General features: G+C 40.7%; 1 protein-coding gene across 9 annotated transcripts in view; it reads right to left on the bottom strand.

The window, feature by feature from the left end:
* Positions 1-25,251, bottom strand: part of eml1 (EMAP like 1) — a 263,264-nt gene that overhangs the window by 25,842 nt on the left and 212,171 nt on the right. For all 9 annotated transcript variants that reach the window (XM_059958960.1, XM_059958938.1, XM_059958978.1 and 6 more), the window contains 9 exons: positions 20,443-20,572; positions 14,438-14,587; positions 13,823-13,892; positions 13,421-13,531; positions 13,230-13,325; positions 11,263-11,397; positions 10,824-10,923; positions 8,410-8,564; positions 6,055-6,180 (listed from right to left, as the gene is read on the bottom strand). In XM_059958960.1, the coding sequence (XP_059814943.1) occupies positions 6,055-6,180; positions 8,410-8,564; positions 10,824-10,923; positions 11,263-11,397; positions 13,230-13,325; positions 13,421-13,531; positions 13,823-13,892; positions 14,438-14,587; positions 20,443-20,572 (1,073 nt within the window). The remainder of the gene's footprint in view (positions 1-6,054; positions 6,181-8,409; positions 8,565-10,823; positions 10,924-11,262; positions 11,398-13,229; positions 13,326-13,420; positions 13,532-13,822; positions 13,893-14,437; positions 14,588-20,442; positions 20,573-25,251) is intronic.

Below are 25,251 nucleotides of genomic sequence, written 5' to 3'. Positions count from 1 at the left end.
TAGGAGAAAGAAAGGAGGGGGGGGAGCACCAGAGGGAGATGGGCAGAGTGATGGGCAGAGAGAGAGAAAAAAACAAACAACTAAATATGTCAGGGATGGGGTAAGAAGGGGAGGAGGGGCATTAATGGAAGTTAGAGAAGTCAATGTTCATGCCATCAGGTTGGAGGCTACCCAGCCGGTATATAAGGTGTTGCTCCTCCAACCTGAGTTTGGATTCATTTTGACAGTAGAGGAGGCAACGGATAGACATATCGGAATGGGAATGGGACGTGGAATTAAAATGTGTGGCTACTGGGAAATCCTGCTTTCTCTGGCGGACCGAGCGTAGGCGTTCAGCGAAACGGTCTCCCAGTCTGCGTCGGGTCTCACCAATATATAAAAGGCCACACTGGGAGCACCGGACGCTGTATACCACACCAGCCGACTCACAGGTGAAGTGTTGCCTCACCTGGAAGGACTGGCTGGGGCCCTGAATGGTGGTGAGGGAGGAAGTGTAAGGGCAGGTGTAGCACTTGTTCTGTTTACAAGGATAAGTGCCAGGAGGGAGATCAGTGGGAAGGGATGGGGGGATGAGTGGACAAGGCAGTCGCATAGGGAGCGATCCCTGCGAAAAGCAGAAAGAGTGGGGGAGGGAAAGATGTGCTTGGTAGTGGGATCCCGTTGGAGGTGGTGGAAGTTACGGAGAATTATACGTTGGACCTGGAGGCTGGTGGGGTGGTAGGTGAGCACAAGGGGAACCCTATCCCAAGTGGGGTGGCGGGCGGATGGGGTGAGGGCAGATGTGCGGGAAATGGGAGAGATGCATTTGAGAGCAGAGTTGATGGTGGAAGAAGGGAAGCCCCTTTGTTTAAAAAAGGAAGACATCTCCTTCATCCTGGAATGAAAAGCTTCATCCTGAGAGTGCAGAGTACCCCGTGGATATTCCCTTCAATAACAATAATGATCTTTTTTTAAAATTAAAAACAGCAGTGGCTGATTGGCAGGAAGCAAAGAGTGGGAATAAAGGGAGCCTTTCCTGGTTGGCTACCGGTGAGTAGTGGTGTTCCACAGGGAATTAGAGTTAATAATTTGGATGATGGAATTGATGGTTTTGTTGCAAAGTTTGCAGACAATTTGAAGTTAGGTGGAGGGGCAGGTAGTTTTGAGGAAGTAGAGAAGCTACAGAATGACAGACAGATTAGGAGAACGGCCAAAGACATGGCAGGTGGAAGACTTCGGCAGAAGAAATGAAACAGTCCTTGTGCAGGATTCCGCAAAGATAATTTGCAGCTTGAGTCAGTGGTTAGGAAGGCAAATGCAATGTTAGCATTAATTTCAAGTGGACTAAAATATAAAAGCAAGGATGCAATGTTGTGACTTCATAAGGCACTGGTGAGGACTCGGTTGAAGTATTGTGAGCAGTTTTGGGCTCCTTGCTTTAGAAAGGATGGTCTGAAACTGGGGAATGATCAAAGGAGGTTCACAAAAATGATTCCAGGATTGAATGGCTTGTCATATGAACAGCGATCTGATAGCCCTGGGCCTGTATTCACTGGAATTCAGAAAAATGAGAGGTGACCTATTCGAAACCTATCAAATGGTGAAAGACCTTGACAGAGTGGATGTGGAGAGGAGGCTCCCAATGGTGGAGGAATCTCAGAATAGAGGGCAGTCCTTTTAGAAGGGAGATGAGGAGGAATTTTTTTAGCCAGAGAGTAGTGACTCTTTGGAATTATTTGGCACAGACATCTGTGGAGGTCAAGTCTTTATGTATATTTAAGGCAGAGTTTGATAGATCATAGTTGGGAGCTTAACATCCAAGGATATGCACTGTATCAAAAGGACAGGCAAGAAGGCAGAGAGTGTGAGGTGGCTCTGTTGGTAAAAAAAAAGAAATCAAATCTTTAGAAACAGGGAAATATGTAGAATCCTTGTGTGTAGAGTTAAAAACTACAAGCATAAAAAGACCTCGATGGGAGTTACATAAAGGCCTCTGAACAGTAGCCAGGATGTGAAGTAGAAATTACAACAGGAGATAGAAAAGGCAAGTAAAAAGGGGCAACATTATGATAGTTATGGGGGATTTCAATATACAGGTAGATTGGGAAAATCAGATTGGTGCTGGTTCTGAAAAGAGAGGGAACTTGTAGAACACCTACAAGATGGATGTTTAGAGCAGCTTGTGGTCAAGCCCACTAGGGAAAGGGCGTTACTGGAATGGATGTTGTGTAAAGAACCAGATTTGATTAGGAAGCTTAAGGTAAAGGAACCCATAGGAGCTAGTGATCATAATGTGATAGAATTCACCTTCCATTTTGAGAGGGAGAAGCTAAAGTCAGATGTATCAATACAGTGGAGTAAAGGGAATTACAGAGGCATGAGAGAAGATCTGGCCAAATTTGATTGGAAGGGGTCATTAGCTGGGATGATGGCAAAACAGTAATGGCTGGTTTCTGGAAGCAATTCAGAAGGGACATGATAGACGCATCCTGAAGAAGTAGTAGTATTCCAAAGGGAGGATGGCACAACCGTGGCTGACAAGGGAAGTCAAAGACAACATAAAAACAAAAGGGGTCATTAACCAGGATGATGCCAGAACAGCAATGGCTGAAATAAACATGGATTAATATAAAATACTTCATGTGCTGTAAGCAAACAGTAAGACATAGGAGCAGAATTAGGCCATTTAGCCCATTGAGTCTGCTCCCCATTCAATCATGGCTGATCCATTTTTTTATCCTCTTCAGCCCCACTCCCTGGCCTTCTCCCTGTAATCTTTGAGGCCATGGCCAATCAAGAAACTATCAATTTCTGCCTTAAATACACCCAACGACTTGCCCTCCAAAGCTGCCTGTGGTGACAAATTTCACAAATTCATCATCCTCTCGCTAAAGAAATTTCCTTGCAACTCTGTTATAAATGGACGACCCTCTATTCTGATACACTGCTCTCTTGTTTGAGACTCCCCCACCTTGAGAAACATTCTTTTCACATCTACTCTGTCTAAGCCTTTCAACATTCGAAAGATTTTGATGAGATCCCCACTCATCCTTCTAAATTCCTGTGAGTACAGACCCAGAGCCAACAAACATTCCTCATATGATAACCCTTTCATTCCCAGAATCATCCTTGTGAACCTCCCCTGAACCCTCTCCAATGCCAGCACATCTTTTCTTAGTTAAGGAGTGTAAAACTGTTCAAAATACTCAAGGTGAGTATAGAGCCTCACCAGTGCTTTTTAAAGCCTCAACATCGCATCTCTGCTCTTATATTCCAGACCTCCTGAAATAAATGCTAACATCGCATTTGTCTTCCTCACCTCTGATTCAACCTTTCGGGTGTTCTGCACAAGGACTCCCAAGTTCCTCTGCATCGCAGATGTTTAGATTTTCTCCCCATTTAGAAAATAGTCTGCACATTTATTTCTTCTACCAAAATGCATGGCGATGCGTTTTCCAACATTGTATTTCATTTGCCACTTTCTTGCCCATTCTTCTAATCTGTCTTAAATCCTTCTGCAGCTTCCTGTTTCCTCAGCACTACCTGTCACTTCACCAACCTTTGTATCATCTGCAAACTTGACAACAAAGCCATGAATTCCAACATCTAAATCATAGATATAAAAAGAAGCGGTCCCAACACTGAGCCTGCGGAACACCATTAGTCACTGGCAGCCAACCAGAAAAGGATCCTTTTGTTCCCACTTGCTGTCTCCTACCAGTCAGCCAATGCTCTAACCATGCCAGTAACTTTCCTGTAATACCATGGGCTTTTAACTTCATAAGCAGCCTCATGCATGGTACCTTGTCAAAGGCCTTATGAAAACCAAAATATATACCATCTTTTATATTTCATCTTTTCCCTCTTAATAATTCTTTTAGTTGTTTTCTGTAGGCTTTTAAAAGCTTCCCAATCCTCTATCTTTCTGTTAATTTTTGTTATGTTATATGCCCTCTCTTTTGCTTTTACATTGGCTTTGACTTCCCTTCTCAGTCACGGTTATACTATTTTGCCATTAAAGTATTTTTGGAATACATCTATCCTGCACCCTCCTCATTTTTCTCAGAAACTTAAGCCACTGGTGCTCTGCTGTCATTCCTGCCAGCATTGCCTTCCAACTTACTTTGGCCAACTCCTCTCTCATTCCACTGCAATTTCCTTTACTCCGCCGAAATACTGCTACATCAGACTTTATTTTTTGCCTCTCACATTTCAAGTTGAACTCAATCATATTGCAATCACTGTCTCCTGAGAGTTCCTTTAACTTAAGCTCCGTAATTGCTTCCGGTTCATTACATAACACCCAATCCGTTATAGCTGATACCCTAGTAGGCTCAACAACAAGCTGTTCTAAGAAGCCACCTCGTAGGTATTCAATAAAGTCACTCTCTTGAGATCCATTACCAACGCAATTTTTCCAATCGACCTGCATGTCAAAATCTCCCATGACTATCATAACATTGTCCTTTTGACATGCCTTTTCTATTTCCTGTTATATTCTGTAGTCCACATCCCAGCTACTGTTGGGAGGCCTGCCAGGGAGTCTTTTTACCTTTGCAGTTTCTTAACTCAACCCACAAGGATTCAGCATCTTCCAGTCATATGCCACACCTTTCTAAAGATGATTCCGTTCTTTAACAGCAAAGTCATGCTCCCTCCTCTGCCCTCCTTTCTATCCCTCCGATACAATGCATAAACTTGCACATTCAGCTCCCAACTACAACCATCCTTCAGCCACGATTCAGTGACGGCCACAACATCATACCCAACAATCTATAAAAGTGCAACAAGATCATCCATTTCTTATTGAGATACAATACTTTGAGTACTGTATTAGCAACCCTTTTTGATTCTGCATCCCTAATTCACTGATACTCACCCTGCTGGCTGCAATTTTGTCCTGTCATCTGCCTGCCCTTCCTAACAGGCTGGCTGCACACTACTCTTGCTTTTTTACCACCTGTCCTATCCTGAGTCCCTTCACTCTGGTTCCTAATGCCCTGCCAAATGGAAGAATGAAGAGAGAACTTATTAAAAGTTTAAGATAATAAAAAGGCACAAAACAGGGTTGATGCTGAGATGTTTCCAAGAGTGTGAGAATCTTGAATGAGGGGTCATGAGTACAAGATCAGAGAGGACCATTTAGAACACAGGCACATAACAATTCCTTCTGACAAAGAATGGTGACTGTCTGGAAATTTCTGCCTCAGAAGGTTGTGGAGTATTGATCATCATAGGTATTTGAGAAATTAGATACATTTTTGAAGGATTAGAAATTGAGGCTTTGGTGAACTGGCACAAAACAGGAGAATTTGTCTGTATTGAGCTATTGAACTAAGTGTTGCTTACCAGACTCTATATAGTTGTATTATTATTTCCCCATTTCTAAACTTGAGCTACTTTGAAATGAAGACCACTGTGCCATTTTCCTTCCAGATGATGATTTTTCAAAACCTTGTACTTTCTGATACTCAATTTTTATCTCAGTTGAAAAGTTTATTTCAGGCTGGGTATGGGATATTAGTAATGAAATTACTCATGGCTAAGAAGTTCATATTTCCTTCTGTTATAAAGAGGCTTTCTGAACAGGATTTCAGCAAATGGAGAGCCCACACAAAGAAGCAATAATTCTTCACCCCTGACTACTGCTGACTGCTGTCTAATGTGTTCAAATGTCATTGGTTTATAAGAAGGCTCACTGGCCACTATGTATGAAGAACAATAAAAGAAAAAAGCTGCCACCTCAACAGCAGGGAAAAGTTCAATTGAAATTCAGATTGCTGCTCATTATCTATCCAGTTGTAAACTATAGTCAGGATGATTCACAGAAAAGGAAAGCCAACCTGCTCAGGATCTTTCTAAAGAAGACAGATAAATATCTCAAGTCTAAAAGGCCACTTTGACATTGGCAAGTTCCACATGAGCAATTTACAATGGGGATTAATCAGACCCCGTGATGGTAACGTTTGTGTTGTAGCTAGATTTGTGATAATGATTTATCGTACGTCACTCTTTCATCAATTCAAGGATGTGGCAGAGATAAACTGGGACTATTTTGAGGGCATCTGCTCCTACCTGGGTGATGAGGTGGAAGTCTCCAGATAAAGTGCCTTGTAAGATGAAATTCCTTGTTGTGCCAATCAATAACACTTCTCCCCTTCCTTCGGTTACTGTCCTGACTGGACCAAACTGCTCAGGAACCTATATCAAAGAGTGAATAATAATACTGTAGGCATAGTCTGGCAAAATGATGTTCATAGTACAAGGCCACATGAAATCACATGTACACTGTACAGTTGGCAGAGTACCAACGTAATGTTAATGGTTATGGTTAGGTTTTGGATTGTTGCTGACACTGGGAGGAGATTCCATAACAGAATTGTGCATTGTTTTTTGTCAGCAAGAGTTTGCCCACATTGGATAGGAAGAAAATTTCACTGAATCCAGGCAACATTCAAAAACCAGGCCCATTCAGTTCTTAACTTATTTCCATTTCATAATATATACAAGTGGTATGTGAAAGAAATCTGAGGGAATAAAATGAGGATAAGTTATATTCTATTCTTCCTATAGCAGTTCAACTTGAGCTTGAATTTTCAGAATAAATAATCCAAAGTAATTCACAAATGGACGTGGTTGCAAATGATTCCAGATGGTAATTCATTCACATCACTTCAAGGGAGATGAACTGGAAACAGGAAGCATTGTGGTCTAAACAAATAGAATTTAATTCTTGATTGTTTCCATGGTTTTACAAACCTCTACCTGTTGTTTCCAGCAACCAATCTGGATGATGGTGCTTAGTGTCATGTAGACAAACATTTTAAATTCTGCTGTATTTATTTGGGAGCATGGGAATGTTTCCTTGTTGCCAAGTACAAGGAAAAGTACATCTAAATCAAAGTTGGCTTGAAAAACACTGGCCTGGGTTCTCAAGTGCAATGCAATGATTTTAGAATCTATTGAACAGGCAGTCTGACTATAAATCAGAAGAATGATTGCTCACTTTATTTTGCCATATTGTACTTGCCTTTATAATTAATAGATCAAATACTATTAACAGATCCCTCTTATTAGTGAATGAGCTTCAAATATAGAATGCAAGTGAGAACATAAACATGAATTGAAATTTGATTTATGATATTTGAACTATGATGTTTTCAGAGTTAATATTAGTTATTATAGTATTTGCAATTACAGGCAATCATTGCAAAAGTTTCAAATGACTTGATACACAGAGTGGCTTCACAATGATTACTGTGCACACCCAACCCTAACACTAAAACTGCATACTTGCTTCAATATTTTGAACACTGTCTACTTTTTATCAACCTGGTAGTCCTGAAGAGAAGAATAGGGGGTGATGGATTGGAGAAGGAGATGTTTAGGAGAAAAATAGATTTTGAAAAATTGCACTTTTTAGCCTATCTTTCAAATTGTGTATTTCTCTCACTGTTCTAGAAGGCATGTGAAATTTTATTTGTATAAATTTGATAACTGATTTGTGCATCCTCTGTACAACTTTCTATAGTGTTGCACATCTTAGGTTTATTTATTTAGAGAACAGGCCTAGTGAGGTGCACCACCCAGAAACCACCTTTTTTTGTGTGTGCCATACTCTGCCGGGACCTCGGCAACCACTTTTTTTCCCAAGTGGTTGTCTTGGAGGAAAGATTCTGTGAGTGGTCCCCCATGTCCTTCTCACAGCGCAGTGCTTTTTTTTTTAACGAGGCTGAGTTGTGAGCTCAACACTCAACCTGGCACGGATGGAAAGCGTGTCCGGGAGCGGCCCGACTGGATTCGAACTCAGGAAACCGCGCTCTGGAGTTCAGTGCTGGTGTCACTGCGCCTCCAGCCAGCCATCACCTATTTTACCCAGGCTTAATCACAGGACAACTTACAATGACCGATTCATCTTCAGAATGTGGGAGTAAACCAGAGGATCTGAGAACATCGACGTGCTCACGGGAAAGATACTGAAACTTTTTACAGTCAGCGCTGGAATTGAACTTCAATCTCACAACACCCCAAGCTATAATAGTGTTGAACTAGCCACTATGCTACTGTGGCACCGTCTAACATTCCCATTTGCTTGAAACATCAGGATGCCTAATATCGAGATACAAGTTTCCCTTGCCTCTTCGTAATATTACCTAGCTGACAACAAACGAGATACCCACACTCAGTAGTGATGTCTTTAGTCGCAGGTTAACACATTCTTCTGATGTTCTGTACCTTAAATTTTAATCACCAGGAAAATTTAATATTAAATTATCAGGACAACCCTAAAGATTGCCAAGTTCAGAACTGCTGCTGGGAATATATTCAAGATTCATTGGTGGACTAAAGGAAATGCAAAAACAAAGTCAAAAATGTCATGATGATCTGTACAAATGGGAAATGATAGCATTTCTGGCCCTGAGGTCTCACCTCAGTTTCTTGTATCTTCTGGTAGTTACCGTCCCAAGAGATCAGCTTTCGGTCTTTACCCCCACCAGATACGAGAGTGCCGTCACGCAGCATACAAAGTGCAAATATACCGCCTTCATGTGCCCCCTGAACAGCATAGCTAATGCGGTTGGTACCTAAGGCAAATTATCACAACATAAATTCACTTATCAAACAGATCCACAAATATTAACATAATATAATGTTAATATTTTCTTCAGTCACTGCTTGGAGACAGAACAGATAAATGGCATCAGTTTCAATAAAATTTCAATAAAATTTGACAACTTTTAATCTCAATACATTTTATTTTAAGCAAAACAATAATTTTTTTAAACTTGTCAATGGGGACTTTGCATGGCTTCTGTGACTTTCCCATGGTTTGAAGAAGATTGTAAATTCCAGGCTGAAAGTTGTATTTTTCTATTTCTAGTACAGCAAATTAAAAAAAACAAGAAGACTGGATTTTCAACTATAGTAGAAAATTGTGTTACGGAAACGTTGTGAGGTCATATATTTCAGGACCTCTAATGAGGGCAGGACTTAAACCAAGAGGCAAAGAAAACTACAGCAAAGTGTTCATAAATAGGATGAATATAGACGGATGCTTCTTATGGCTGGCATGGACATAATGGGCTGAAAGGTCTCTTTCTGTGCTATAAGACCATACACTTACAAGAATTCCCAACAAGCACTTTCACAACAAAGAATTCCATACACAGCACATTTGAAGAACAAGATAGAAACAGTTTCACTTTTTAGTGAAATAACACAATCAACTTGTACTAATAAACAGTGAGCAGTATAATTTGTTACAGGTATAACTTATATGTACCATGGAATTTACGAAGTACAGAAATGATCTCCAGGGTAGTGAGCTCGGCCATATGCTGTTCGTGCTGCTGACTCCCGATGGCAAGGCCAGATCCATCTCAAATACCATCACCAAGTTCACTGCTGATACAACAGTGGCTGGCCACATCAGCAACAATGATGAGTCAACATCCAGAAAGGAGACAGAGAGGCTGGTCAAATGTGGGAGAACAACAACCTGAGTTTCCACATGGACAAAAGAGATGACAGTGGAAAGTGCAGATTAAACACCCTCCATTGCACATCTAGGACCAGAGGACACAGCCTCAGAGTAGAGGGGCATCCTTTTAGAATGGAGATGAGGAGGAGTTTCTTTATCCAGAGAGTGGGGAATCTGTGGAATTTGTGGCCACAGGTGACTGTGGAGGCCAAGTCTTTATGTATATTTAAGGCAGAGGTTGATAGATTCTTAATTAGTCAGGGCATGAGGCATAACGGGAGAAGGCAGGAGATTGGGGTTTAGAGGAAAAATGGATTGGCATGATGAAATGGTGGAGCACCCTCAATGGGCCTAATTCTGCTCCTATATCTTATGGCTGTGCCATGGAGAGTGAATAAACCAAATCTCCTTGGTGTGCACATAACAGACGATCTAACCTGGATCCATAATACCTCCTCACTAGTCAATAAGCCACATCAGTGTCTACAATTTCTGAGGAGAGTGAGGTGTGCAAGCCTCCCCATGCCCTTTCTAACAATTTTCTACAGGAGCACCATCAAGAGTGTCCTGTCTGGCTTCATCACTGTACGGTACAGAAACTGCAAGGCATCAAACCACAAGACCCTACTGACTGCTGTGAGGATCATTGGGGTCTACCTGCCCCCTATTTGTGACATTTCCTAGGAATGTTGTGGACAAAGGGCCTGAAGCATTTTTTGTAGAACCCTACCACCCATCCCATAATCTTTTGGTTCCACTACTGTCAGGAAGGAGGTACAGAAGCATCATGTCCAGGACTGGCAGACTGGGTAATAGCTTCTTCTCTCTGGCTTTGAGACTGCTGAACACCCTACCACTGCCGAGGTCTTGTCATTAAGACAGTGAGCTGTTTACTGTACTGCTCACCTGTGCTACGTACTACACGCATTTTGAATTATATTTCATTAACTTATCTGCGGTGATATTCTGTTTTATACGCTGTGTGTGACATATGTATGTTTTCCAGAGAAACATTGTTTAATTTGGTTGCCACATATGTACAGTCAGATGACAACAAACTTGAACTTGAAATTAAGTTGGTGATAATGAGTTATCCCTGTTGGGCAACATCAACTGAACGGAAGACTATGCTATAAATTTTGAAGTGCAACTATAAGGTTATTTGCTGGAGGTATGCCACTGTCTAATGACTCACTTCAATTTATATATTCAGAGATTGTAGTTTTATTCATAAGCATTGTTATATCATGGTAATTTGCACATTAATTAGTTAATGGAATTGAATACATGTCACTAGCACTTAGGCGAATAGGAGAAATGGAATTAAAATGTGACTAAAAAACAAACTTCAACCCATTCTCACCTTTTCCCCAGACTAGAACATTTCCACTTGAATCCCCGGTTATTGCATCACCATTCTCAGCAAAGGTCACACACAGAACAAACTTTGGTTTCTCATGTTTCTATGATGAAGCAGATACATTGGATAGGCACATTTAGATCAGTACATACCACAGTAAGAATGAACATCCAGAATACTGTGTCTAGCTGGGATGAAAAATGTAACCAGGGCACTTTTTGAGAACCTAACACCATCCTTTTAACACTCTCACAGTGCCACTTCACTGTGTGTTACTGAAATACTGTAGGTACAATAGGAATTGTCTGAGCACGTGGTCAGTTGCACTTTTGGAAAAGCATCTTAATTTTTACTGACCTGTCCTTACTGATCAGTAAGAGTCGAGTTGTTTTACTTGATGGTCTTATGCTCTTCAACTTTTCTTTAAGAAATGTAAACTTACCTCGAACAGCCCTTGTTTCTTTGCAAAAGAGCCTCCTTCCAGTGTCCAAAAGTAAATGTGGGATTTCCCACAAGTTACGATGATGTTAGTCTCTGTGGGATGGAAATCTGCCGCAAAGATGGCCTCATTTGAACACTGTCGGAGACACAAACAACATAACCAAAAATTATTGATCGATGACCATTAATTGTACAAAACATGAAGTTCAAAGTAAAACTTATTATCAGAGTATATACATATCACGACATACAACCCTGAGATTCTTTTTCTGTGGGCATTCTTAGCAAATCTATAGAACTGTAAACTGTAAACATCAGGAACAGTTAACTGTAAACAAGCTGTGCAAATGCAGACATAAATAAATAGCTACAAATAGCAAGCATGAAATAACAATGTAAAAGATTTGTTAAATGAGTGTAGCTACCCCCTCTTGTCCAAGGGCCCGACTGTTGAGCAGTAGTAACTGTTCTTAAACCTGGTGGTGTGAGTGAGGCACCTATAGCTCCTACTTGATGGCAGCAATGAGAAAAGAGCATGGCCTGGGCGGTGAGGATCTCTGATGATGGATGCTGCTTTGGGAGGGTTTTACCCGTGATAAATTGGGCCAAATCCACTACCCTTTGTAGGATTTTTTGCTCAAAGGCTTTGGTGTTCCCAAACCAATCTGTAATGCAGCTATGTGAAGTTTACCTCAGATAAATATTTCTTTGCCTTACACCTGCTTGAACTCATGGTTGATTCACCCAGTTATTAAGTTGTGATCAAAGCCACCCAGACTATTTTCTGTTCTCCTTTTAGGAGAGCTACTCTCAAGCAGATGTCATGCCATACAGAGGAGAAACTGGATGCCGTAATCTGGAGCACATAACAAAATGCTCGAGGAACTCACTGGGCCGGTCAGCATCTGTGGAGGCAAAGGGAGAGCCAGCATTTTGGGTCAAAACCTTGCATCATTCGGGGAAATTCAGGATGTGCACTCAATTACAGGGAAAATGACAACTTACTATTAAACTTTCCCACAGGGAGCATCGTTTAATTAGAGGAACATAGCTTTAAACCAATAGCATAAGGAACAATAGCTCAGGGGCATGGGAATAGTAGAAATTGACTTAATGGTTTATTTTGTAGATTTGGAGCTGGGGAAGTAATTTTTGCAATGCAAAGTTATTTAACAACCAGTATTTCATATTAAGCCTAATCCAAATATCTTTGTAGCATTTTCCCAACAAAAATTGTAACAATATATTGTAACATAGTCCAGAAATTAAAACAAGTTTGTGAATATCCATGCAAGTGAATAGACATTTTCTGCAAATGTTTGCCCACAGTAAGTCCTTCAATTAAATATCTGATTTCGAGGAACTAGGAGAGAGTCCGTCAACATGGCAAGCTGCTCAGGAACTGGGATGTGGAACACATCGGTAAATATTTGAATCAAATGATGTTACTTTGGTTATAACGATATCGTAGGTAAAGCCAGCTTTTGATACCCACCAGTATTGTCCCTGAACAGAGCTAAGCCATTTCACAGTTAACATCAATGATAATCAGTCTGGACTGACATTTTGGTCTATAGTATTACAAAACACATAGTTATTTTCATTTTTTTTTTAAATTCCAGTTTATTAATTGAAGTTAAATACCAGTGCAACCAATGTGAAATTGAATTCAGGTCTTTGAGTTCCACCTGTGCACCCAACTTTCTCTTTGTTATCTCTTACTTTCACGTGCAGTTGTGCAGGTAAACTTATCTGTGTTACAGTCTGGCCTGTGCTATCCCTCACCTACACACACCGGTACAGGCACCCTGTCCTTCCCTTCCCTTACTCTCCTCGTAGACACATTAGATTAGGTGAAACAGATTAGAATGAAAAAAGGAACTGTGATTGTTGGCAATCATCATGAATTTCAGTGGAATCACTGCAATGTAACTTTAATGTAGAACCAAAAATATAATTTTAAAATACCTTAATATCACCTAGTCTTTCTACTTTTTGCCAATCCCACACGGAAAGGACGTGGTCATTGGAATCATCCACCACACACAAAGTGGACCCTCCATTCTGAAAGAGATATATTGTAAGCACAGAGATACAACAGACATAACTACAACATTAACAGAAAGAACTTTCTTTGGCCAATAAGTTCATGCACTTACCGATTTTGAGAAGGCAATACAGCATACTGATCGATCAAAGAAGCCAGTTCCAATGATGTGAAGTGTATTCAAACTCACAGAATCCCAGATCCGAACATGGGGAGCAGCTTGCTGTGTATATAAAGCAGAGGCAGATTCACTCCACTTCAGTCCAGCCCATATCAAAGCCTTGTCAAACGGCTCAGCAATCTTTATTTTTTTTTAATTGCCGTAAGGCCATTGTATTATTTCAGTTAAAATGATCTTAAAAATTCATTAAACGTGCAGACATACTTTTAAATAGACTGTTGGAAAATTCTATTATTAAAACACCTGCCAGAGTGAATAAGATGTATTGCATATGTGCATTTTCTATGTCATTTAATGTTAGGTGTTGCTTGGATGAATAAAAATACCACACACGTTTCCATCCTTGGTTATCCCCGCGACCTGACCAGTTGCTATGGTGATCCTGTCAGGGTGGACTGCAAGGCTGTGAAAAGGTAAACAGCTGTCAGCTGTAGCACGAAAACCAAAACATAGCTCATGTAGATTTATTAATAACTGTTATTACATTAATCTCATTGAAGACCCTGACAATATTTTGGCATCGGTAATATCCGATGGCTCTTTTGAAGACACATGGGAACAAACACATAGCTTGGCCTGCAAATGAATGGAAATAGTTCTTTGAAAAATGTATATGTGTTTTATAGGCAAGCAAATTTTGCTTTACTTCCACAACATCAGCAACCCTGCAAATCAAATGCTCTCACACGATGATAGATACTCAGACTTGAAGCAAACCAAACTAAAAGCCAGTCTGACAGTAAAAAGGGTCTGAGAAAGGATTCCTGAGCCAAAGTATGAACCGGTTACTCTTTTCACGGAGGCTGTTTCTCTGGCTGATTTCTTCCAGCATTTTTTGGTTCCATTTCTGATTTCAGCCCGCACAATTTTATTTGTGAAAAAGTTTCAATATTGGCAGCAATAATGAGTAGATGGGACATATTTCACTTCATTTTTCCCAAAACTTACCACTTGACATCATCATTATGGCCAGTGTAGTGTCTCTGAAGCTGTTCCTCCACATTGTACAATACAACGACAGATGCAATGAAATATACAATCTCTCCTGTTGGTAGAAGGTATAGGTTGCACCGGCAGTCTCGGCCTCGATAGCCATAACTAACAAACTCATTAAAGATGTTAACTCGAGTAAGAGGTAGACCTATACACAGGCTAGATTAAACTTTTTGAAAGTGCGTTTTTCAAATTCAAACTTTTGTTCTGAGGCAATTGACTCCAGAGGCAAAGAACACAAAGCTGTTACAAGATGTATAGGTTACAGAATCTTGAGAAGCCAGGTGAGAATGTGCACTAAAAAAACCACAATTAAAAGCACACCAGTAGATGGAAAACTGGTGGAAATGAGCAATCATACATTTTATTTCTCTATATACCTTCCCTTAAAATAATGCAACTATTTATCATTAGGTTATTAATGGGGTGAACCAGAATAACCTACAATGCAGCTCTAACTACATCCATGTAATGCATTTGGAAAGATTTTGGGTGACTTATTTATAATTTTATTTTATAAAGTATGCTGTCAGCCTAATAGACTATACTCTTAGAGAAAACAGCACCTTCACGTTATAAACTGCTACATTATTTTGCTGTAAGCATCATGATGTTGTGGACTTTAGTGTTCAGGAACACGAATACTATTTCTTCTGCAAGGATCTTTGGGCTTAACTCGGAGTGGGAGGGTTGCATAACATGTAGCTGCCAAAATAATCCCAAAAATGTGGGCCATCTGCTATACAGCTCAGGAAAGGAAAAATATATGTAACTAACTTAACCATGGAAACATACTCTGACAATTAGCTTGAAAGGAATAAGAAAAAAAGACGAGAGACAGATGTTCTTATTTGTAAACCCACATGAATTGCTAGAGAAACTCAGTGGGTCAGGCAACACAGGATTTTGCCTGGTTGGCTGAGTTCTTCCAGTATTTTGCGTGCTGCTCCAGATTTCCAACACCTGCTGCCTTTCCTATTCTTATTTGTAAGTTGTCAAATGTCCTCTGTAGACAAGATTATGAAAGCTGCCATACAGCAATTGCTAGCATATAGGAAGGAAAACAGTATGAAGATCTGTATAGCAAGGGGATTCTAGTACAAGAAGGAAGATCTGATGAGACCACACCCAATTTTGTTCTCCCTACACAAAGACATATTCGCTACAAAGAAAATATAGCAAAGAAAACAGAGATGGACATACTGTCCTATAAGAACGCTTTGTCTATGTTTTCTTGAGTTTAGAAGAGCTAAATGTCAATTACTGAAACAGACAAAACTTTAAGGAGGCTTGACTGTGTAAGATGCAGAGATGATTTGTCAGGGTCAATTATTGTATCGAGTGCCATCGGTGAGAGCTGACATAGATAGGGTGATGCTTCATTGATCACCTTCACTCTGTCTCCTGGTGGTCATCCATTTCAGCTCAACTTCCCACTCTCATTCCGACATGGTGGTCCATCGCCTCCCTCTACTGCCTCAATGTGACTACACTCAGGTTAAAGGAGCAATACTTCATATTTCCCTCTGGTAGCCTCCAACCTGATTGCATGAACATGGATTTCTCCAACTTCCAGTAATTTCTCCCCCTCCCCTTTTTTCCATTCCCAGTTTTGTTCCTCTCTCACACCTTCTCTTCTCATCTGCCAAATCACCTCCCTCTGGTGTCCCTCCTCCTTCCTCTTCTTCCATAGTCCTCTGTCCTCTCCTATCAGATTCTTTCTTCTCTACCACCTTTTACCTCTTCCACCTATAATCACCCAACTCCTTACATCATCCGCACCCCCACCTCCTCACCTTCCTCCTCACCTGGTTTCACCTATCACCAGACAACTGATTCTCCTTCCTCTACCCTCCCCCTCCCCACCACCTTCTTATTCTGGCTTCTCCCCACCCTACCCCACCCCCATTTCTAATCCTCATGAGGTCATGAAGGTCTCAGGCCAAAATGTTGGGTGTTTATTCTCCTCCATAAATGCTGCCTGACTTGCTGAATTCCTCCTGCATTTGGCATGTGGTCTTCAAAATTTCCAGCAACTGTGGAGGAGTCTCTTCTGTTCTGAGTAACTTATTATTCATAAGTTGCATTAAATTATTATATTCCATTACACAGTTAAAGGGCAGTGTCTGGAACCTCTGATATGAAAGTGCCAAGTGCCCCAACAAGACATTATAATGTTGCCAGCCTCTGGCTGGTAGAACACCAAAACTCTGGTACAATACACACAGACTAAAAGTCCAGTAGGATAATGTCCACTAAAATATGAAGAGCTGACTTTTCCAGGATGGCAATAAAGCATATAAAATCAGCAAAAGTATCATTTCACAGATTATAGAGACAGAGAGTAATACAACACAGAAGCAAGCCTTTAGCCCAGTGAGCCTATGCTGAGCACAGTATCCACCAAGCTAGTCCAAATTTCCTGCATTTGGTCCATGGGAAAGAGACAGAACATGCACCTTATGTATGCCTCTCATCAACTTAAACATTTATATAAGGTCGCCCCTTTGATTCTAAAATTCCTTTAGAGGGGATTTATTTCTTCTAAATTCCAAGGAATAAAGACCTAGCCTGGCCAACCTCTAGCCCTGGTAGTACCTTTCATAAATCTTTCGGCACTTTTTCCAGTTTAACCACATCTTTCCTATAACAGGGTAATCAAAAATGTATGGTATCAGTTTGAGTATTATACGTCATTTGGACTTAAAATATAGAACAGGCCCTTTTCTCTACCATGTTTGTGTTGACTATAAAGCTAACCTAAATTAATCTCATCTACATACGCATGGTCTGTATCCCTCTACTCCTCCTGTTCACATGTCTGTCGAAATTCATTGCTATTGTATTTGCTTCTTTCACTTCCTCTAGCTGTATGTTACAGACATCGAACACTTTTTGTGTAAAAAATCTTGCCTTGCAAAAGATCCTGCTGAAGAGTCTTGGCCTGAAACGTCGACTGTCCTCTTTTCCATAGATGCTCCCTGGCCTGCTGTGTTCCTCCAGCATTTTGTGTCTGATGCCTTGCAAATCTCCTTTAAACTTGCCCTCCCCACCGTAAACTTATGCCCTCTAATAATTCACATTATCTTCTTGGAAAAAAAAGAGTCTATCTATGCATCTCATAATTTTATACACTTGTTCATGTCCGTCCTCACCTCCCCAAAGCCTCAAAGCTCCTAAGAAAGCAAAGATAGTTGAACTATTTGATTCAACTTTGAGTGTGAAATATCATTTTATAACTCTCATAGTCTCAGTGCACAACATATTTATTTGGTGTGCTGTCGGAACATTGTGAATCCTTGGTTTATTTTGCTATTATAAGAACAATAACATCAAAAGCAGTGAGGCAGGAAAATTCATGTGGGGTGTAGTAGATGGTGGAAGAATGCACCACTTCCTTATTCAGTGATCACTACCTTACCGCGGGTCATGACTTACTGGAACCCAATAGATTTCTCAGGTTTAAGACCTTTTGGGTCAGACTGTAAATTCTCACTCATTTAGTCCAACAGAAAATCACAAGTTATGAATAGTTAAAGTGACTTTGCTTTCATGTTAAATTTGCATGGCATCACTGCCAATACTGGTGGCCTATCTCTCATTTGTGAGCCAGGATTTAGATGGAGTGACAATGATGGAATGCTGATACGTTTTCAAGCCAGGAAGGTCCATGAGTTGAGGAGGAAAGCTGCAGTTTCACCATGCGCAAACTGTGATTGACCTTTTACACATTGGAAGGTATTCTCATAGGGTAATAGGGTTGGGATTTGCCGCTGAGAATCTTGAGGATAGTTCACATTGAAGCCACACAGCAGCAGAAAGAATGAACGAGTAAATGTTTAGGGTGGTGACTGCCAGTCAAGCAAGGTGTTCCCTATCACCAGTTATCACAGTGTTCCCTGTGTTCCCTATCACCATGTTACAGTGTTCCCTATCACCTTATCACAGTGTTCCCTGTGTTCCCTATCACCATATCACAGTGTTCCCTGTGTTCCCTATCACCATATCACAGTGTTCCCTGTGTTCCCCATCACCATATCAGTGTTCCCTGTGTTCCCTATCACCATATCAGTGTTCCCTGTGTTCCCTATCACCATATCACAGTGTTCCCTGTGTTCCCTATCACCATTTCAGTGTTCCCTGTGTTCCCTATCACCATATCACAGTGTTCCGTGTTCCCTATCACCATATCACAGTGTTCCCTGTGTTCCCTATCACCATATCACTGTGTTCCCTATCACCATATCACAGTGTTCCGTGTTCCCTATCACCATATCACAGTGTTCCCTATCAACATATCACAGTGTTCCCTGTGTTCCCTATCACCATATCAAAGTGTTCCCTATCACCATATCACAGTGTTCCCTGTGTTCCCTATCACCATATCACAGTGTTCCCTGTGTTCCCTATCATCATATCACAGTGTTCCCTGTGTTCCCTATCACCATATCAGTGTTCCCTGTGTTCCCTAACACCATATCACAGTGTTCCGTGTTCCCTATCACCATATCACAGTGTTCCCTGTGTTCCCTATCACCATATCAGTGTTCCCTGTGTTCCCTATCACCATATCACAGTGTTCCCTGTGTTCCCTATCACCATATCAGTGTTCCCTGTGTTCCCTATCACCATATCAGTGTTCCCTGTGTTCCCTATCACCATATCACAGTGTTCCCTGTGTTCCCTGTCACCATATCAGTGTTCCCTGTGTTCCCTATCACCATATCACAGTGTTCCCTATCAACATATCACAGTGTTCCCTGTGTTCCCTATCACCATATCACAGTGTCCGTGTTCCCTATCACCATATCAAAGTGTTCCCTATCACCATATCACAGTGTTCCCTGTGTTCCCTATCACCATATCACAGTGTTCCCTGTGTTCCCTATCACCATATCACAGTGTTCCCTGAGTTCCCTATCACCATATCACAGTGTTCCCTATCACCATATCACAATGTTCCCTGTGTTCCCTGTCACCATATCAGTGTTCCCTGTGTTCCCTATCACCATATCACAGTGTTCCCTATCAACATATCACAGTGTTCCCTGTGTTCCCTATCACCATATCACAGTGTCCGTGTTCCCTATCACCATATCAAAGTGTTCCCTATCACCATATCACAGTGTTCCCTGTGTTCCCTATCACCATATCACAGTGTTCCCTGTGTTCCCTATCACCATTTCAGTGTTCCCTGTTTTCCCCATCACCATATCACAGTGTTCCCTGTGTTCCCTATCACCATATCACAGTGTTCCCTGTGTTCCCTATCACCATATCACAGTGTTCCCTGTGTTCCCTATCACCATATCACAGTGTTCCCTATCACCATATCAGTGTTCCCTGTGTTCCCTATCACCATATCACAGTGTTCCCTGTGTTCCCTATCACCATATCACAGTGTTCCCTGTGTTCCCTATCACCATATCAGTGTTCCCCGTGTTCCCTATCACCATATCACAGTGTTCCCTGTGTTCCCTATCACCATATCAGTGTTCCCTGTGTTCCCTATCACCATTTCAGTGTTCCATGTGTTCTCTATCACCATCTGATCAAAGTGTTACTTGTGTACTTCCATTCCTCTCCTTTCTTTGCAACTTAAAATAAGCTTGATTCTAACTTTGAAAACCAAAAAAACTGCAAGATGCTGGAAATCTGAAGCATATCAAAAAATGTTTTGAAACTCAGCGGGTCAGACAACATCTGTGGGAGGAGTTAATGTTTCAGTTCAAAGACTCCCTGTGAGACTTGAAGCATTAACTCTGTTTTCCTCTCTACAGATCCTGCCTTACATGCTGAGTAGTTCAGCAGTTTCTATGCAAGTCCCTTCGCTCTTTTCTTTACCAGTTAAGCTTTGCTTTTCAACTGCTGTTTCTACAATTTTGGTGCAGCTTCTCTCGATGTGAAAATGTTAGCACATAATGGTGGTGAAATAAATGGAGTTCACAGATGAAGGATACACCCAGTCCAACTTCAGCTTTTTGGTCGGAAGTTCAGCTTTATCTTCCAGGCTGTAGGTCTCCTTAACCTCCTGGGGCATGTACATGGTGACCGGGCGCCCACGTAGGAACATTTTCACGTAGCCTTCCTCTAAAATAAAAAGACAGAATATAGCAATCATTCCTCTTTATTTTAAGAATCTCTTAAAATACTAGAAAATGAAATGAATTAATAGGCATTTAGAGACAGAATGAAAGTGAAGTACAGTCAACACCAACATTTGGTTTAGCATAGTAACTTTATTATGTGAAAAGTTTCATACAGTTTCATTCCATGCATTGAGTAGTGTTCATGTTGAAACAATGAAGCAGAATTTTTCAAAAATGCAGCAACTTGTGACATTCCATCTGACCAAAGTTACATCAGTGACTCAACATGCCATTTAATAGATATTAAACATACAAAACAAAGAACTCAATGCAGAAAGCAAGAGATGGCAAAAGACAGCATGACAGAGGAAAACACAACATACAGGAAAAGAGAGAACAAAATAAAAACAAACAGGCATGTTCCTTACAGCCCATCAAATACTCGATTGTAAAAGGTAAGAGATTAAAAACAAATCTGGAAGTACTGGCTTGGGGTTTTAAGTGGGCTGATCACACTTGGAGACCTCGACATGCCAGTCGGGCTGTTGAGAACCTGACTTGGACTTTTAGAAAGTGGCAGGGTCAGAGAGGGTGACTTGCGAGTTCCAAGCTTCCCAGTAACTTTAACTGAGGTGGTTCCATGTTCTTGAACAGTTGGTTCCTGGTTCAACAGAAGACTAAGGAGTCCAGCACTGCTTTCGGAAGATGCAATCAGTTTTGGAGTCTGACCCAGAAACACCTGTACTGAAACTACACGGAGTTGTCATAGATGTCGAGTATATGGGAGAGCAGAAGCAATAAAAGGATTATCGATGACTAGGAGGCTTTAATGTTTAACATTGTTAGTGAAGAATAAACTAGTATTTTAACAACAGAATGTTCCACAGTTTTCAACTCTTAAAATACCGGCTTCAGTCATAAAATATAGTGATTAAGGCTTTACAGTCATAAACCTCAAACTGTATTCCAGACAGTTTTCTCATCCAGCTCGTGGTTAATTCCATATTTAATAGTCACAAATGCTGCATAGCTTGGCATTAAACTTTGATTATTTTTGTCCTAATGCAGTTACTGATCTTTTCACAAATGAGAAAACATTGAAATGAAACTTGTGGTTGGAAGACAAGAATACTGAATGGACAAAGCAAGTGGCAAAACAGTCGATGAAGCATCTCAGAGCCTTCTGAGATGATTCTGCCAAGTAACTTTGCGTGATAAGATAAAACATGTGAAGGCAAGAGGACAATGTATTTCCATTCTTCCACTGTCCACAGTTCCATCACCATGCTTTATGCAAAGTAACTTACCCTCTAATTTGATAGTTAAAGCTGAGACTAGTTTAGACACCACAACACCCAAGTAACACTTGCTAGGTTTGTCTATGCCACAGATGTCATCTGATCTGCTAAACATTTCTTAATTTTAAGATTTCCAGCATCTGCAGTTTTTTTGATTTTTATCGATTCATCTTTTGCTCACTGCTTTGAAGAGTTTATGCTCATGAAAAAAAACTACATGTTTTATCTAGAAGCATTTATGTCTGTACTATGTTTTATCTATAAGCATTCATGTTTGACTGAGAAATTTGTTTCTGATGAAGCTTGGATCCACTACAAAAATTTTGTTAGTAAAAATTAGTATATTTTGGCAAACTTTCATGCGGATATTACAAAACGATGAGATCTTATTCTTCAAACACCAGAGAATTATAGTAGCAAATTTGAAAAGCAGCAGCACTACTTTACAAGTGACCTAGCTCTCTGCACCTCAATCACATGACTCAAAAAGCCAGCAAAACATAAAGACTGCCCAAAAATCCATAAATGATTCAGGACACCTCATCGCCATTACTCTGTTAGTCCCAAAAACCTAAATATTTGAAGTCTATGATGGTTTGCTCCAAGGAAAGTCTCATTAATGCATTTGAAAGGTTTGGTTACATTGAAAAGTGATTTCCAAATACACAAGCTTTGCATTTCAAAACATAATGTCAGCATGCTTGAAGAGGCTGTGTGTGCATGTGAATGAGACCTGACAGCAAGGAGGCAGGTACGTTCAGAGAGCTAGAGTATTGCACAAATGAGACCTACCTTTGCAATGAGTCACACGGCGTTTCCCTTGTGATTACAGAGACAGAGACAGAAGTGCTAGATAAAGATGTGTATGAGCAAAGTCAGGCTCACCTAACACCTGTTCTAATGGCTTCTTAGCCACAGTCATTTACATATTCTGAATAATCTCTCACAATTTAGTTTATTTATTTAGAAACGCAGAGCGAAATAGGCCCTTCCTGCCGCTCTGCCCAACAATCCCCAACAACCCCAATTTAACCCTCCCTAATCTAATCATGGGGCAAGTTAGAACAACCAATTAACCTTTAGAAATAGGAGGAAACCAGAGAAAACCCATGGATTACACGGCAAAGACCTACAGAGGCTTCTTACAGAAGATGCTGGGACTGAGCTGTGAATTCCAATGCTCCAAGCTGTAATAACATCACGCTAGTCCCTTGCTTGCTATGGATGTATGCTGTGGTGACCCCCCCCCCCCCCCGCCAAATCTGTTATACACAGATTTAATTTATGATGTATTGTGAGCAAATGTAATTTCAATCCTACTAAACCTGAAGGGAATTTCAACGTAACTAAAAATCAATTCATTTGGTATAACTTTTTGAAAATTCTGTGTTAACAAATAAACTCTCCAAATGGGTACTTTCACATAATTCTGAATGTATCTCTGCCTTATGGTAATAAACATATCTAATTTAATGAAAACAGAACTGTCTGTATTCATTCGGATGATAAGACTGACTGAAATTCAACAAATGTACCAGCTTTAAAAGTTCAGGCAATCCTTTGGACTGAGGGGGGAGGGGGGAAACGTTTATTGGACTCCCAAGGACATCCAGCTTTAATTATGGTCCCCAAACCCTTATCATCTCACATTTTTCTCCTGGCCCCTTCACCCGTTTTCTCCTCTTCCTTCCTTCTAAAAATCCCGTCATTTGCCTCCCCTCAAGGAGATCCCCCCCTCAACCCTATTCCCTGTCCCAACCCTGAGCATTTCTACTTATCTTCCCTTTCTACTCTCTTGACATCAACCAAGACTTGAATTTCATCGTTACTCCCTCCAGCTCTCCTGATATTCTCCAAAGGTCTACTGAGGAGTCCTTGCTGTTTCTATATAAACTGCAATTCTAATCCACCTCTCTCACTAATGGTTCCAACAATGAATCTTTTCTTTTCCATATCTGAATCTGCATAAATCATTACCACAGACAGCTGTGGAGGCCAAGTCATTGGGAATATTTAAAGCAGAGGCTGTCGGGTTTTCGATTTATTAGGGTGTCAAAGGATATGGGGAAAAGGTAGGGAGAATGGAGTAGAGAGGTGTAATAAGTCAATCACAATTGAATGGTGGAGTAGACTTGATAGGTCAAGTGTCCTGCCTGATTTTCCTCCTGTATTTTATGCTCTACATGTGACTCCATTAGCATGATCTTATGCTACCTCGCAAGTCATACATCGCATTTCTTCTTTCAATGACACTTTTTACTCCACATGCTGCCCCCTAGCAATATGATGCATGCACATGTCTTAATTAATTAATCTTTTCATTGAGATACAGCACAGAATAGGCCCCTTTGGCCCCTTGAGCCATGCAGCCCAGCAACCTCCTGATTTAATCCCAGCCTAATCACGTGACAAATTAATCTACCCACTGGTACGTCTTTGGATTGTTGTCAGCACCCAAAGGAAACCCATGTGGTCACAGGGAGGGCATACAAACTCCTCATCAGCAGTGGTGAGAATTGGTTTCCACCTTTACACCGAGGACTTTCATGTCCAACATTCTACCACCACAGTCAAGCAATCCACAGCCCAAGAGTGTTCAAACTGATTGTGGCACATTGCTATCTTGGAAATTCTCTTTCTGAACTGACTTGTACATCCCTTTCTCTAATCACTTCCTGCACCCTCTAAATGTATTGTTTCTGATCTCTTGTGCATCCAATCATTCTTACTCCCCATAAGTCAAATCATGTTTTCAGATGTTCAAGCTTTAAGCTGTGGGGCTTATTTCATAAACATCCCACCATTTACTCTCTCTCTCCTTAAGTCTTACCTTAAACTTACCTCTTTGACCAAGGTTTGGGTTTATTCTCCTATTACCCCTTCTTTAGCATGACATGACATGTGTTTTGTTCTTGAAGAGGGGTATTTAAATTTAAATCTGTTGCTGCTAGGTATGGGGCGGGGAAGAGGCCGTTACCAGTTTGAAGGAAGGGAAACAACTGTATTAAGAATGAAAATGCAGGGAGATGCAGGGGAAATAGTTTAAGAGAATGGATTTTCTTATTACTTCAGGTTTATGGATAAGAGTAAGTATTTCTTACTGAGTGGAAGAGGAATTAATCATTATACTGTGTCAGTCATGATTTTGGGATCTCTCAAAATATTTTATAATTATTCAAGAAATTTTGGTGTATCATTATTGAAATGCCGTAGACCATTTGTAAACATAAAGGCTCCCCACACAGTGATGGGATTGATGAATTAGCAATTAGTTTTAGTGATATTGGTTGAAGGATTGATGTTGACAAGGGCACTAAGAAAAAACTCATTTGCACTTCTTCAATTAGTTTTATGAGATCTTTTGTGAGATAAACATTTCAAA

This window comes from Hypanus sabinus, chromosome 2, assembly GCF_030144855.1.
Source record: "Hypanus sabinus isolate sHypSab1 chromosome 2, sHypSab1.hap1, whole genome shotgun sequence".
Classification (NCBI taxonomy): domain Eukaryota; kingdom Metazoa; phylum Chordata; class Chondrichthyes; order Myliobatiformes; family Dasyatidae; genus Hypanus; species Hypanus sabinus.
The sequence above is the reverse complement of the archived record's forward strand: the minus strand, read 5'-3'. Positions and strand labels throughout refer to the sequence as shown.